The 15,678-nt window shown below is 59.0% G+C and overlaps 1 protein-coding gene across 4 annotated transcripts; it reads left to right on the top strand.

Moving 5' to 3' along the window:
* Positions 1-50: 50 nt before the first annotated feature.
* Positions 51-15,313, top strand: KMT5A (lysine methyltransferase 5A). Of its 4 annotated transcripts, none has more exons than XM_004595341.3 (8): positions 51-176; positions 5,289-5,410; positions 6,395-6,551; positions 9,383-9,605; positions 9,896-9,983; positions 12,370-12,429; positions 14,223-14,413; positions 15,100-15,313. In XM_004595341.3, the coding sequence occupies exons 1-8, from the start codon at positions 167-169 to the stop codon at positions 15,308-15,310; spliced, it is 1,062 nt and encodes a 353-aa protein (XP_004595398.2). In that variant the 5' UTR covers positions 51-166; the 3' UTR covers positions 15,311-15,313. The 4 variants fall into 4 exon arrangements, with proteins under 4 accessions (XP_004595398.2, XP_058512604.1, XP_058512605.1 ...); XM_058656622.1 differs by lacking the exon at positions 51-176 and adding an exon at positions 4,906-5,037 and having other exon boundaries at positions 15,100-15,310; XM_058656621.1 differs by lacking the exons at positions 51-176; positions 5,289-5,410 and adding an exon at positions 4,747-5,037.
* Positions 15,314-15,678: the final 365 nt, after the last annotated feature.

The following is a 15,678-nucleotide window of genomic DNA, read 5'->3' as shown; positions in this document are numbered from 1 at the left end:
ATCTGCGTCCAAGCGGACCTATCGCGGTGGCCAGGCTGTGGAGAGGCGGGCAAATGCACCAATCAGTGCGAGGAGCTGCAGCTCGGCGGAGCAGTTGGCTACAGTTGTTGCACTTTTTTCGAAAGCTGCGTTTCCCGGGAGATCCAGGCGGTGACAGAGCCCGGCCATGGCGAGAGGTATCCGCCCAGGTGGTTTGCGCCAGGGCGGCGGGCAGAGGGTGTAGTTGGCCGGGGAAGCTGTAGGGGTGCCGGGTGGTGAAGGCGGGGAGGCTCCGTCCTGCGGGTGGAGCGCGGGGACCGTGGGGGGGGGAATGGGGTGATGCGTGGAACCTTCCCCCCTTCCAGGGTGATACCTCGGTTTCCCTTCCCTGGAGCTTGAGCACTGGCCTACCCTGGTCGGCAGAGGCCCCGCATGCATGTTGCCCAGCTGGGAGGACCCGAGCCCGAGGCACCTCCTGAGAGCGGGGACTGCTGCTGCTGCTGCTCCTGCTGCTGCTGGGGTGTGGATGGGAGGATGGGCGGTTTGCCATGGGACTTGGACCACCTGGGGAGACCCCATGGTGGGGGCGTGCTCGCAAAGCGCGTCGGAGCGGACCCCGCGGCCGGCGCCCTGAGTCAGCGCTCCTGTGGCCGTGAGGCAGAGAGGACCAGGCCCGGCTGCCCCCTCGAGCCCCCCGAGCCCCAGGCGAGCGAGAGGCACCGGTGGGCCCTGCCAGGACGGCGGCAAGTCCTTGCTGCTGCGCAGAGCCTGCATTATGCGGCACAGAGCCCTCCAGTTGCGGCCCGCTGCTGAGTCTCTTTCAAGCCCAAGGCTGGAGAACTTGAGCGCTTGGGTCACTGTTTGCAAAACGAGCTGGGGGCCTTGGTTGCTTCCTGCCCCCAAAACACCACGTTGGGGAGCACTGATCCTTACACGAGGGAGCAGACAGTGGCTGGGCGCCTCTGGGTCAGGCCCGGCACCCCTCCCGGGGTCCTTAGGGACCCACAGCCTGCGGCATCAGTGCAGCCCTGGCCGGCTGACTTCGCTACTGCCTTCACCTAGTGCACACCCAACAGGACTGTCCCCATACTTGAGTATCTTCTCTGACATTTATTAAAACTATGGAGCTGGGGTGTGTGTTCCCTGTCCTGATGACATCAGGTCAGCTGCTTGTCTCAAAAGTAATAATGCTTTGGGGAAAAAAAAAAATGGAAAAAGCTTTCATAAGTTAGTCCACGCTGTAGGGATAAACCAGCCTTCTAGCACTGGAAGACTTCGCATACAGGCAAACGATGACCCTCCACGGAGGGCCAGGCGCATTGTGGTCCCCGCTAAGCTTGGTAGAAATGGCTGGGTCTGCTTGTCAGGGGTGGGAGCCCCAAGTCCAGGAGCGGCCATGCCGCTAGACCTCCCTTCCATCCTTCCCAGTGAGGGCCCAGGGCAGGCTTATAGGTGGGCTTCGAGATCACTGTCTCGCTTGACTCCTGCAGACAGTTAAATCAGACAGTGAAGATTGTGAGTGCTGGGTCATAGATGGTTCTGGAAGTAAGGGGTCAGTGTTTTTCTTCTAGAAAGTTGATCTTTGTTCCAAACTCGGGGCTTAGGAGTCCTGCTGGATCACATGGACGCACCATGTGGTTACCTGGCAAATCCTTTTTGGTCTTGAGGCTTCATAATCCCTCAATTATTTATATCCCAGAGAACATCAATGCGTCCTGTTCTTTCCCTATGAGCTGCTGCTCAGTGTGGGCTCCTGGCTGGCCCTGCTCAGTGTGGGCTCCTGGCTGACCCTGCAGTGTGACCCTCCTGGCTGGCCCTGCAGTGTGGCCTCCTGGCTGGCCCTGCACTGTAGCCTCCTGGCTGGCCCTGCACTGTAGCCTCCTGGCTGGCCCTGTAGTATGGCCTCCTGGCTGGTCCCCTGCTTCCTTTTTGACCATCTCTAGTTCATTATCACTTAGCAGGAGTCGTCCTTGAGAGTGTACTATTTTGCCACGTGGCCCTCCCAGCCTCCTGCCTTTAGCCTGTGCACTGGGCCCAAGTGCTTGGGCCATTTTCCACTACCTTCCCCAGCACATTAGCAGAGAGCCGCATCAGAAATGAAGCCAACAGTACTCGATCCTGCACCCATCTAGTGCCAGTGCCACAGGTGGAGGCTTAGCCTGCCACATCACAGGGTAGGCCTTGTTCTTGGTTTGCGTTTTTAGCTCCCAGGAACAACATATATGTTCAATAAATATCTCTTGAATAAATCCATCCATATATATGTTCATGTGTGGACTTGCAAGAAGCAATATTAAATTTTTTAAAGATTTATTTTTATTGCAAAGTCAGATATGCAGAGAGGAGACAGACAGGAAGATCTTCCGTCCAATGATTCACTCCCCAAGTGACTGCAACGACCAGAGCTGAGCCGATTCGAAGCCAGGAGCCAGGAGCCCCAGCTGGGTCTCCCACGCGGATGCAGGGTCCCAAGGCTTTGGGCCATCCTTGACTGCTTTCCCAGGCCACAAGCAGGGAGCTGGATGGGAAGCGGGGCTGCTCGGATAGAACCAGCGCCCATATGGGATTCCGGCATGTTCAAGGTGAGGACTTTAGCCACTAGGCTACCACACAGGGCCCTCAATATGTGTTTTTAATGATAAAGTACCTTATTAGAGCAGAACAGGGTTCAGATCCCAACTTCAGTACTTCCCAGTCACAGAACTCTCAGCTAAGTAATGTTGGCCCCGACCCCTAGTGGGGTGAAATCAGACTCCTAGCCCCATGTCATAGAGTGTGGGGAAAGTTGACCAAATGAGTCCAGAGGCCCTCTAGAACATGTCCTAAATACTCAACAAGGATTAGCCACAGCTCAACTGCTATTGAGTTGGTGTTACTCTTTTAGATTTATTTATTTTTATTTAAAAGGCAGGGTAGGAGAGAGAGAGAGAGATCTTCCATCCACTGGTTCACTCCCCAGATGGCCACAACTGCCAGAACTTGGCTGCTTAGAGGCTTCTTCTGAGTCTCTCACGTGGGCCATCTTCCACTGCTTTCCCAGGCACATTGGCAGGGAGCTGGGTCAGACGTGGAAACTCTAGGATTTGAACTGGTGCCCATAAGGAATGCCAAGGCCACTGACAGAGGCTTAACTTGCTCTGCCACAATGCCAAACCCAAGTTGTTACTTTTTAAAGATTTGTTTGTTTGAAAGGCAGAGTTACAGAGAAAAAGGGAGAGATGGAGAGGGATCTTCCATCGGCTGGCTTAGTTCTCTAATGAACCCAAAGGCCAGAGCTACGCCAGGGTGACGCTAGAAGCCTGGGACTCTATCTTGGTCCCCCCTATGGGTGGCAGAGACCTAAGAACTCAGGTATGTGAGGTACATAAGATAGTTAACAGCTGCTCCCAGACTCTGTTTCCTGTAGTAGTTTGTCAGCTGATGGCAAAGCAACTTTGCCCTGCAGAGACAGGGCGCCTCCTTTTCTTTTTATTTGGAAGGCAGAGTTACAGAAGAAGAAGGAGTAACAGAGAGGTCTGCTGGTTCACCGCCGTAACCGGATGGATGCAAGTGCTGGAGCTGAGCTGATCTGAACCCAGGAGCCAAGAGCTTCCCCTGGGTCTCCCACGCGGATGCAGGGTCCCAAGGTTTTAGGCCGTCCTCCACTGCTTTTCCATGATACAAGCGAGGGAGCTGAATTGTAGCCACCAGGACTTGAGCCGGTGCCCATATAGGATGCCGGCCCTGCAGGCTTAGGTTTAAGGTGCTATGCTGCGGTGCCAGTCCCTGAAGGCACTTTCAAATGGCCCATCCTGGTGCCAGAGTGTCAGTTTTGAATAGAGACGGCAGAGAACTCGGGCAGAGTCCCCTGTCCCACTGGGGTTAATGGTTAGAGGCTAGGGTGGGACCCTTCCTCAAAGGATGCTGAAGTGACAGAGCTGGGTCCTGGCACTTAATTCTACTCTATCCTGTCCCTTGTCACACAGCTCTCCGTTTATCTGCAGGTTCTGGGAGTGCAGGGGGTGGGGTGGGTGGTGAGTTAGGGGACTGGAGGTGCTTGGTTTTCACCCTGGAGGACAGTGAAGCCCAGATTGGGGAAGTGCCGGGGTCCTGGCTCCCAGACAGGAGCCTGGCAGGGAGGGAGGGAGGGAGGCAGCATCTTCATCTTACTTCCGTGACTTTGCACAAATACAACCGCTCTTTGGCTGTGAGCCCTGCAGCCCCGCAGTATGCAGTACAGCCTGCGTGCCTGGCTCTGGGTCCAGCGGCCTGGGCTGCAAACCGCTGTAAACGTGGCCAATCTTCTTCCTCAAGGATAGTTAGGCTGTGTGCTCTCCTTGGGGCCATTTGAGGTTTGAAGAGAAGCACCCAGAAAACGTCAAACCCTGCCTGGGGCTCCCCAGGGACCCCTACCGGCTAACTGACACCAGAGCTGACACCCTGGTGCAGTCACTTCCTGGTTCTGCGGCCCTGGCGACCCCCCTGGATATCCCTGGCAACTCGGCATCCCCTTCTGGCTCACTTCTGGGAGCAGAGAGCTCCAGGGCCCTAGTCGGTCGCGTTCTGGCGTGAACCTGCGCTGAGCCAGCGGCAGCAGCAGAGAGCCGGCCAGCCGGGAGCCAGGGCTGCTAGGATCGAGTTTCCCACCCCTTCCTGCCCGTGTGCTTGAGTTCGCGCGCGAGGGGGCGCGCCCGAGCCGGGATTCGTCCAGGCCGCACGGGCGGCCCGCCCGCCCTCGGTGCGGAGCCTCCAGCGCCGCCCCTGCCAGCCCCTCCCCGGGCCGGGAGCCGGACGGTGGGCGGCAGCGAGCGGGCGGGCCGCCGAGGACGCACCGCCTGCGCCTCCCTTCCCGCGTCCCTGGCTCCGGGCGGCCCGGGGCTGCGGCGGCGCGTGGGTGCAGGGCCCTGCTCGCAGGCCATGGGGGAAGGGGGTGCCGTGGGGCGCCGTCGGCCCTTCCCCGGGGCGCCGCGGCGACGCTGGTGGCGGCGGCAGCAGCAGCAGCAGAGGCAGCGGCAGCGGTGGTGGCCGGGCCGCGGCGAGGGCGCAGGGCGCGCCGCCATGGGCCTGGCTGGGCTGCAGGTGGGTGTGTCGGGCCTGGCAAGCTGGGGGGGTGCGGGCGGGGCCTGCCCGGGCCGGGCGGCGGCAGGAGGGCAGTGTGGGCCCACCGGCCTGGCCCGGTCGGCCGGCCAGCCCCTGCCTCTCCCCCGGGCGGCCCATCGCCGCCGGGCTCTCGAAACATGGCTGCGGCGCCCGGGCCGGGCGGCCCCGCTCCCCACCCCACCGCGCCCTGAGCGCCCCCTCCCCCGCTTCCCCCGGGTCCCCCTCTCCAGGCAGGAAGATGTCCAAGCCCCGCGCGGTGGAGGCGGCGGCGGCGGCAGCGGCGGTGGCAGCGACGGCCCCGGGCCCGGAGATGGTGGAGCGGAGGGGCCCGGGGAGGCCCCGCACCGACGGGGTAAGCAGGCACCCTCCCCGCACTCCCGCTGCGCGCCCCGCCCGGGGGAGCCCCCCTCTGCCGCCCTGGGGCGCCCGGGCCCGGGGCCGCTTCCTTTCTGCTGCCTGGCGGGGAGTGGCGGCAATGCTTGGCTGCGCCATGACCCTGGCGCTGTTTGACCTCAGGAAACTTTGCCTTCATGGCGTTCCCAGTGCTGAGACCCAGCTTCCCCGGGGTGGCTCCCTTTCCAGGGTGTGCGGGGAGCGGAGGCCTACCTGGCCCCCTCCCGGCCGGCCGGCCAGCCAGCTCTTGGGCGCCCCGACCGTGCGCCCTCGTGGCTCGCCACTCAAGGTCCCAGTATCGTTTCCGGGGAAGCGACCCCACACCAAGGGAGAGCAAGCAGCCAGTGCGGTGCCCCAGGCTGCCCGGCGGCCTGCCCACTCCCGTGTGGTCATCCCCTGGGTGTGGCTCGCAGCAGAGCCGCTGCCCTAAATGGGCTGGTCGCAGCCTGCGTTCCAGCTCCTTCCCCCAGAAGTCTCCAGGCAGCCAGGGTCCCTGGCAGCTGCTGGGCTGCAGTGACCAGGAGGGGCCAGCCAGCTCTGAGCAGCCCCTTCCGGCTGACTTCAGGACCCAGTGGTCAGTCAGGTTCCCCAGGCCTCTTCCAAGTGGCTGTGGGCCCTGCCGGGAGAATTGACGCCCAAACACACTCAGCCTTTGCACCGCCCTGTCTGCCTGTCCTGGGTCATTCCGACCTGTTCCTGGCTGCTGGTAGGTCACCTCCCTCTGAGCACACGGGGCAGATGTCCCCCGGGTGGCCAAGAGCTAGAGATGGCAGATGCTGGGGACCCGGGGGATCCCTGAGCTGTCGGCGCCCTCCCAAGAGGACTGGCCCGGCAGCTGCACTTCCCAGCGGTGGAGCAAGCTCTGTTTTGCATTCTCATTTCCTCTCTTCTCCTTCCATGCGATGGGATCTTCCTTCTTCAGCGTACTCATTTGTTTTTTTAGGAGAATGTGTTTACCGGGCAGCCCAAGATCTATTCCTACATGAGCCCGAACAAATGCTCCGGAATGCGTTCCCCCCTTCAGGAAGAGAACTCGGTTGCTCATTACGAAGTCAGATGCCCAGGGAAGCCGGTAGCTGGGATCTACAGGAAGCGAGAAGGTAAGAACAGCCAGTGGCCACAGCCTCGTTCTGTGGTCCGGTGTGTGGGTGGGAGAGGTCTGAGCCCAGGGCTCCATCTTGGCTCCCAAGAAGCAAACACCGGTCAGTCGCCTGCCCCGCAGGGCCTGCACCGTGCAGTCTGACGGGTTCTACCTGCCCTCACGTGAGTTAGTGTGCCCTTCGGTCCTGCTGGTTCTGCCACGTTGCAGAAAAAAAAAAAAAAAAGAAAAAAAATAGCCACACTGGGCGTGCCAGGAGAGAGGCTTACAGTGAGCTGGGACGGGAGCAGCGAGCGTGAGCCTGGGCCACCCACTGGCCGTCCCTTCCCCCAGGAGCTGGCCTCGCCCTGGCTCAGCAGCGTGCTCCGTGTTCCCCTCTGCCTGTGGGATTTGGAGCTGATACTGAACCAGGAAATGCAGGACAATTGGCTGCGTGCAATAAGCTGAACGCTCTTGGGGTGCAGGCATGGGCCGGGCAGGGGAGGAGGGCTTTCCCCTGTTGGCCGTGTTGCTGCTTCTGGAAGCAGCAGAGGGTCCGTCTCGCGGCAGCTCCCTACCAGGCAACCGCGTGTTCTCGTGTTCTCACGGTGTTACCAGTGAGGGGTCCGCAAGGGCCAGGGGCATTTCCCCCAAGGTTCTTGACACGACCTGGGTTCTGACCCTGCCAAAGCCCCCCAGAGTTACGGGGCCACCTGGTACAGACTGGGGAAGGGGAGCTTGGCTCCTCGCCCATGGATTGCTATGGTGTAGATGCCTCAGGGCCTTGCCCCACGTCCCCCTAGCTCTTGGATCTGGCACCCCGCTACATCTGGAAGAGGCAGAATGAGACCGATTGTGTGTTGTCCCACTTGGTGGTAACGGAGTGCCCAGGTTAGCTCAGTGGGTTTGGAATGCTATCAGATGACTGTGCTCAGACCCCGGGTCAGATGTGCTTTGGTGATCCCCAGGGACAGGCCTATGTGATTTCTGCCATAAAGCAAGTGGGGTGGGTGATGTTCAGGGTTGTTCCACACTCCTGGGGCTCTGCTGACAGCCTCTAATGCCACCCAGGAAGGGGTGCAGGTGAGTTGGGTGCTTGCTGCATATTCATGTTTCTCTTGCTTATTGAAGCAAAGTTCATCGTTTTCTAGAGTAAATGACGGTTTTTAGTATGCTCCTGGAATTGTGCAGTTATTACCATTATCCAGGTCCAGAATGTTCTTCATCACCCCAGTGCCCAGCCCTAGGCCGCTCTGGACTCACAACTCGTGGTTTCCTGCGTTTGGCTTTGTGCACGCAGTCCATTTCCTGGGTTCCTCCATGTTGTATGTAGTGTGTGACAGGCTTCATGCCTCGTCACAGATGGGGACTGCCTTGTGTGTGTGGTTCCTTGACGGATAGGGATCTAGCCTGTTCCCTAGAACCGGCCACTGGAGTTTAGTTTCATGTGTACACATGTTTTTAATTCTCGAGTGGATGCTTTGGAGCGGATGGCTGGGTCACGTGGTATTTAGCATTTTGGAGGACCGCCAGTGTTTTCCAAGACGGCCGCACCATTTCGTGTTCCTGCCAGGGAGAGGTGTGTTACTGACTTAACTTTGCAAAGTAAACCCAGAGGGCAGTTTGCTCGCATGGGTGCTGCACACCTGTTGCTACAAACCAGCCATTGACCTGCGTCCCCCCACTTCCATGCTGGCCAGAGCCAGAGGACACACAACTTCCCCAGATCGCCTCAAAAGCCCCAGGTGGGCCAGGCTGAACAGGAAGCAGGAACTCCAAGGGGGTGTCCACATTAGCTGGTAGGAACGTAAGTACGTGGGACAGCATTAGTTGTTTCACAGGTGCGTTAGCAGGGAGCTAGATTGGAAGCGGGGGAGCCAGTACCAGGCCTGGTTCTCCCACGTGAAGTAGCTTAACCCATTATGCTGCCACTTCTGCCCCATCCGGACAGCTCTGGGGACGTTTCCACTTCTCTCCGCTGCTAGTCTGCTCTTCAGGATCAGGGCCTGCTTGCTCAGATCTACAGCCCGGTTTCTGAAGCTCCCGCACCAGCCTTGCTGTCTGTGGCGCTTCACCCTTCCAAGTCCAGATTCAAAAGCTCGGGGAGGGGGGATGGTGTAGTGGGCTGAGCACCCGCCTGCTGCACCAGCACCCCATATGGGCACTGGTTCAATTCCTTGGCTCCACTTTCCATCCAGCTCCCTGCCAATGCCTGGAAAAGCAGTGGAGGCTGGTTCAAGTGCTTGGGCCCCTACACCCATGTGGGAGACACAGAAGCTCCTGGCTCCTAGTTACAGATTGGCGCAGCTTGAGCTGTTGTGGCCATTTAAGGAGTGAACCAGCAGATGGAAGATCTTTCTGTCTTTCCTCTCTGGAAATATACCTTTCCAATAAGAATAAAATCTTTAGAAAAAAAAAAATGCAGAAGCTCTACGCCTCTGCCCAGTGTGTTGAGCAAAAAAGTAGAGCTGGGCTTTTTTCCTGGGTAGCCTTTCGTGGGCTTCTGGCTTCACAGGTTGGATCCTGCCGTCTCACGTCCCTGCCATCCTTGTTCCCTCCTAGAGCCTGTCTTGAAAGCTCTTTGTAAATTTGACTTTCATCTTATTAAACGAAAGGCAGAGAAACAAATAGATCTTCCATCCACTGGTGTGCTTCCCAGATGCCCTCATCAGCCAGGGCTGGGCCTGCTGAACTCGGGGACAGGAACACTGACCGTCCTATCTCCCAGGCAGCCGGCACCCGCCGCCTCCCAGGCACGCTGGCGGGCAGCTGGAGCAGCAGTGGAGGACTGAGGACAGGGAGGTCCCCAGCAGCCGCCCCCATGACCCAGTGTTTCCTACCCTCTGCCTGCAGAGAAAAGAACTGGAGGCAACGCCCTGCGGAGCTCAGCAAAGGCTGAGGAACACAAGATCAAAGATGCCAGGAGAGGCCCCCTGGCCCCTTTTCCAAACCAAAAACCTGAAGCCGCAGAACCTCCAAAAACCCCGCCCTCGTCCTGCGAGCCTCCCAGCTTGACTGGCACCACGCAGACCATGAAGAAGCCCCCGAGGGGCAGCAGACAGGCCCTCCGGAAAAAGTGAGCATGTGGGAGGCTTGCTGGGGCATCCGCCAGGGCCACGGGCTCCACCATCACCACCTGCCATGGCACAGACCGCGGTCCCAAAGGCCATTTAGGTCACATTTCTGGGTGGCGCCATTTGGGAGCACGCAACCTGCGGGCTGGTGGGTGAGCTGATGTGGTTGGCAGGCCCCAGCTGCACCCTGACCCCAGTGGTGGCAGGGGAGGGACACCATTCCTTGGGGTGTACAGGGCACAGGGTAGCACTCTGTCTTAATACCACTTTCCTCTCCTCCCCTCTCCCCTAGAATTCCAGGGAAAACGCAGCAGAATCGCAAGCTCACAGATTTCTACCCAGTCCGCCGGAGCTCCAGGAAGAGCAAGGCCGAGCTGCAGGTAGGGCCTCCAGCTGTCCTTCTGGCTTTGGGGTGTGCTGTGTGTTAGGAGACAGCGGGCCTCAAGCCTGGATTGTGTCATCTTGGGGCTGTGTGCTCGGCTTCTGTTCGTGCTCAGTGCCTGCTCTGCTTCTGGATCAGATACTTGTGTGAGAAGGAGCCTCGTGGCCTGCAGGGTCTCTGCCAGGGCTCAGGGCGCAGCAGCTGGTGCTGCCTATGTAGGCGGATGCTTGGAAGATTGTGCTGGGCCTTGGCATGTGTGTGCACTGTACCTGGACCCTAGCATCACCGCCATTGTCTTCTCACGGGGCTACCCCCAGGCTCCTCTCTGGCTCTCCCCAACCCAGCCGCCACCCTAGGATCACAGAGTGACACGCACAGGAAGCAAGGCCACACCCCATCCCCTGCCAGCCTTGCAGGCACCACTGTGCGTTCAGGGAGGCACCCCAGGCTCGGGGCCCCCACCCAGGGCTGCCAGGACAGCCCCTTAGCAGCCTCCCCACAGAGAGTAGGGGACCGCACACCCTTGCTACTTGCCTTGACATTAAATCTGCAGGCGTAGCATTGACAGTCCAGTTTGCTGTCCTTTTCCATAACTGACTAGGCTTCATTGGAAAAAGCACCTGGGGGTGGGTGTTCTGCCTGCTAATGCGGATTGCGTCTAGCACCCTACGCCTCTGTCAGAGTACCCAGTTCTAGTCCCAGCTCCAGCTGCTGTCGCCAGCTTCCTGCTAACGCAGCCCCTGAGAGGCCGTGCTAATGTCTGTCACCTCCCTGTCAAGACCTGGGTTGAGTTCCCGGCCCTGGACTTCCATGCCACCCATTACAGCTGTCAAGCAGGCATTTAAGGAGTGAAGAAGCTAAACACAAGGGTGGAGTGTTGTCCATTCCCCCACACACATCCCCGGGACCAGCTCTGGTTGCAGTTCCGGTGAAAGACAGTGTCTTTGCGATGCTCTCAAACGTGCACCAGCTGGGGGAGGCCGTACGGCATGCCTGTTAGCCTGGCTCTGCAGAGAGGAGAGGGAGGTGGTGCCAGGCAACAGAGCCCTTGGCTCCTCCTAGAGCTGCCATGTGCCCACGCAGCCAGCCCTGGGGCAGTCTGCATGGGGGCAGCTGAGTCTCATACAAGCCCTAGCTTTCCTGCCAGGAGGCGCGGGGGCCCACAATGTGCCCAAGTGCGAAGGAGGACACCCTGGCCTCCCCTGAGCCGTGCCTACAGGCATAAGAAAGCCTCCCTGTTTCTGGACGCGGGGCCAGGCCCCTGCTGCGCCCCCCCAGTGTTTGTGTTGGCCGCTCAGAGTGAACCACGTGATGCCCGCTGGTCACCCTGGGGAGCTGTTGCCGGCTTGGGACAGGAAGACTGGGGCTGGCCAGGACAGTGGGTCTCTTGTCAACCAACACAGCATGACGACAGCTGGCCTGGTCTATGTTCTTCTCTAGGGGAAGACCAAGGGCTCCCAGTAGCCCTAGAGGAGGGGCGACCAGGCCTGATCCAACTGCCCTGTGGGCCCCAGGCTAAGGTTCTTGGGGGCGGGGCAGAAGTCTGTGGTTCGCCAGGTGCCGGGAGGGGCCCTGGGTGGGGCCCAGGGCAGGAATGGGCATCTGGGCTGCGGGGTTTGGACTCAGGGTGAAGTTTCATGGAGGTCCCAGGAACCCCAGGGCTCCCTGGCTGGCTGGCCCTTTCTCAGCTCAGCCCTGGTGCCCAGCGTGTGCCCTCCTTGGGGATGCCTGGGAGCTGGCCCTTCCTATTTCTGGGCTGGTAGTGAGTGCTGCTGGAATTCTTTGCTAGGATGTTCAGAGCCGGCCATAACTGGCCTGGAGGTGACAAAGGTGTGGTCTCATGTAGGCTGTGTGCAGGAGCATCGGGGCCCAGCTGTGGGTCGCACGGGTTTGGGGTTCACAGATTGCAACATTCCTCTTGTTCTCCCATCTCCTGTGCCATGGCAGGGTGATAGGGTACCCCAGTCGGGGACAGAGGGCTGGGAGTAGGAGGGCGTTGGCCTGCGGGACAGGAAGCTGGAAGGGTGATATTGACCTGCCCCAGGTAGCGAATGCTGTTAGCAACACAGCTCACAGAGCCAGGCCCCCGGTTGTGTGGCCCCTGAAGTGTGCCTAATCTGTTCTGTGCACCAGCCCCTAATCTACACCCAGCTCCAGGCCTGGTTTCTAGATGCCCATGATTGGTCACGTCTGAAAACACTGCCTGGGTCAGATGAGACCAGCTCTGAATTCCATCCTGCTCTTGGGACCCCCACTGTGTCTTCCCGGGAGCCATGTCAGGGGCTCTTGTCACAGGCCAGCTGCGACCCCTTAGGCCTGGCCACTGCACCAGTGGTTGGAGCACCCAGACGCTGACGCCGGTCTCTTTCCTGTTCCCACCCCAGTCTGAAGAGAGGAAGAGGCTGGATGAATTGATCGAGAGTGGGAAAGAAGAAGGGATGAAGGTAAGCCCAGGGCGCTGTCTGCGCCAGGCGGCCAGGGCCTGTGGCGTTCCGCGCGTGTCCCTGAGCCAGGCAACCCTGTTGCCGGGGACTTGTCTTACACAGGGGACATGATTGGGCTTTGTGTGTCTGTGTTAATCTGGCCATAACATAACGTGGACAGCTGCATGCCACAAGGTGCACTCAGACGCCCGGTTCCAGCACTCAGCTCTGCAAGAAGCCTGCCTTGTCAGCAGCCACTCCTTGTCTGGGCAGCCACACAGTGTGGCATTGCAGCCTCCGGGTCTGGCTGCACTGGTGACACGGTCACCTCTGTGCGAAGCTCCACTTCCTGGGAAATGGCGATCCCAAAGCATCCGGTTTTCAGATACGCACAGCTTGGGAGGGATTAACTGCCTCCTGCAGGCCTGAGTGGCCTGGTGGGGTTCCTGCTCAGACTTCCCAGCTGTGTGACCCTGAGCCCATGGTCGTGCCCCAGAGTGGCCTGGTGGGGTTCCTGCTCAGGCTTCCAAGCTGTGTGACCCTGAGCCCGTGGTCGTGCCCCGGAGTGGCCTGGTGAGGTCCCTGCACACGGCTTCCCAGCTGTGTAACCCTGAGCCCGTGGTCGTGCCCCAGAGTGGCCTGGTGAGGTCCCTGCACACGGCTTCCCAGCTGTGTGACCCTGGGCCCGTGGTCGTGTCCCGGAGTGGCCTGGTGAGGTCCCTGCACATGGCTTCCCAGCTCTGTGGCCCTGGGCCCGTGGCCATACCCTGTTGGCCTGCGATTCCAACTCTGCAGCACAGGGCAGGCCTGCCCTGCAGCTCTCTGCCAAGGAGCTAGGGCACAGGGCCATGCAGATGGGCAAATATGTACTCAAGGTTGTGCTGATGGCTGCCTGGCAGTATCTACTGTTCAAAGGATGAGGCTTACTCCGGGGTCAGGCGCTGAGTGGTAGCAGTTAAGTTCTCCCTGACTGTGTGAATATCCCATGTGGGTTTCCATTTCAAGTCCTGGTTGCTCCGCATCTCATCCACCTCCCTGCTGACATCCTGCAGAAGGAGCAGATGGTCCAAGTGCGTGGACCCCTGCACCTGTGAGGGAGACTTGGCTGGAGCTCCTGGCTTCAGCCCGAGCCAGCCCTGGCGTTTGAGGAGTGAACCAGTCCATAGAAGAGCTGTCTCAGTAACTCTGCTATTCAAATAAATAAATACGTCTTGAGGGCCCAGAGCGATAATGTAGTGGTTCAAGTCCTCACCTTGCATGTGCTGGGATCCCATATGGTCCCCGGTTCTAATCCCAGCTGCTCCACTTCCCATCCAGCTCCCTGCTTGTGGCCTGGGAAAGCAGTCGAGTCCGGCCCAAAGCCTTGGGACCCTGCACCCACGTGGGAGATCCGGAAGAGCTCCTGGCTCAATTATTGTAACGTTCATTCAATAACATCAATAATTTTAAAGATTTGTTTTTATTGGAAAGGCAAATTTCCAGAGAGAAGGAGAAACAGAGAAAGAAAGATCTTCCATCCACTGGTTGGTTTGCTCTCCAGCCACAATCGCTGGAGCTAAGCTGATCCAAAGCCAGGAGCCAGGAGCTTCTTCCGAGTCTCCCACGCAGGTGCAGGGTCCCAAGGCTTTGAGCCATCTTCTATTGCCTTCCTAGGTGATAAGCAGGGAGCTGCATTGAAAGTGGAGCAGCCAGGACACAAACTAGCACCCACGTGGGCTGTTGGCACCACAGGGTAGAGGATTAGCCTGCTGAGCCACGGCACCGGCCCCTGCCACTGCTGTCCAGAACGACATTCTCTCACCTCCTCCTGGCAGATTGACCTCATCGACGGCAAAGGCAGGGGCGTGATCGCCACCAAGCAGTTCTCCCGGGGCGACTTTGTGGTGGAATACCACGGGGACCTCATCGAGATCACGGACGCCAAGAAGCGGGAGGCTCTGTACGCCCAGGACCCGTCCACGGGCTGCTACATGTACTACTTCCAGTATCTCAGCAAAACCTACTGGTAAGTCTGCCTTTCCGCGCCCTCCTCGCCTCGCAGGGCCCTGTCTCCGCCCTGCTGCGGGCCAAGGCCTGGGAGCTGCCATTGCGCCCTGTGGTTCTGGCTGCCATTCTGGGGCTCTGATCAGCTCGCTGTCCACTTCCTGTTTATAACGTGCAGGGCAGGCACTGCCCTGGAGGTCACTCCGGCCAGCATAAATGGGCACATCAGAGCTGCCAGGCAGCGCATCCCTGGAGATGGCCAGCTGGGGGAGTTGTTTGTTACTCATTACCTTGTAACTCTGCAGTTGCCTCCCCCCAGCTTATCTCCACAGCCAGCTCTCAAAGTCACATCCCCTGAGCCTCTCCACTCCCCAAGCGGCCACCACAGCCGGAACTGAGCCGATCCAAAGCAAGGAGCCTCGTCCAGGTCTCCCACATGGGTGCAGGGTCCCGAGGCTTTGAGCCGTCCTCCACTGCTTTCCCAGGCCACAGGCAGGGAGCTGGATGGGAAGTGGAGCAGCTGGGACATGAACCGATGCCCATGTGGAATCCCGGCACTTGCAAGGAGAGGATTATCCAATTTAGCCATCAAACCAGCCTGAAAGTTTTTGAATCTAGTCACTTTCCCTTACACAGGGATGGGGGGCCGAGGGTAGACACCTGGCCACCTGTTTGTCCTTGTTATCCCCTTGCCTGCTTCCCCTGCAGCGTGGATGCCACACGCGAGACCAATCGCCTGGGGCGACTGATCAACCACAGCAAGTGTGGGAACTGCCAGACTAAGCTGCATGACATCGCCGGCGTGCCCCACCTCATCCTCGTTGCGGCGCGGGACATTGCGGCTGGGGAGGAGCTCCTGTATGACTACGGGGACCGCAGCAAGGCCTCCATCGAAGCCTACCCCTGGCTGAAGCACTAACGGCCGGGGCCGCGGCGCATGGCGCCTCCGAGGGAATGGGTTTGCTTTGTGTTGTTTTTTTGTTTTTTCTTTTTGTTTGTTTTTTTTTTTTTTTTTACACTTAATCTTAGCGGATTACTTCAGATGTTTTTTAAAAAGTATATTAAGATGCCTTTTCACTGTAGTATTTAAATATCTGTTACAGGTTTCCAAGGTGGACTTGAACAGATGGCCTTATATTACCAAAATTTTTATATTCTAGTTGGTTTTTGTACCTTTTTTGCATATGAATGGAATGCCCGTGCTAGCCACGCACGAGGCCAGACCCGGCACAGGTTTTAGGAGGAAAGAGTCCGAGACGGGACCAGGAAGCCGGCCGGGGTTTCCTG

This window comes from Ochotona princeps, chromosome 29, assembly GCF_030435755.1.
Source record: "Ochotona princeps isolate mOchPri1 chromosome 29, mOchPri1.hap1, whole genome shotgun sequence".
Taxonomy (NCBI): domain Eukaryota; kingdom Metazoa; phylum Chordata; class Mammalia; order Lagomorpha; family Ochotonidae; genus Ochotona; species Ochotona princeps.
Note: the sequence above shows the minus strand (reverse complement) of the source record. Positions and strands in the feature narration are given on the sequence as shown.

What these genes read in the sequence shown, in the direction of transcription:
- KMT5A (XM_058656621.1), top strand. Translation starts at nt 4,876, where the DNA reads ATGGGGGAAGGGGGTGCCGTGGGGCGCCGTCGGCCCTTCCCCGGGGCG. An exon ending in AGAGCAAGGCCGAGCTGCAG is followed by an intron (nt 9,984 to 12,369) that starts GTAGGGCCTCCA and finishes TTCCCACCCCAG; the next exon opens with TCTGAAGAGAGGAAGAGGCT. An exon ending in GGAAAGAAGAAGGGATGAAG is followed by an intron (nt 12,430 to 14,222) that starts GTAAGCCCAGGG and finishes TCCTCCTGGCAG; the next exon opens with ATTGACCTCATCGACGGCAA.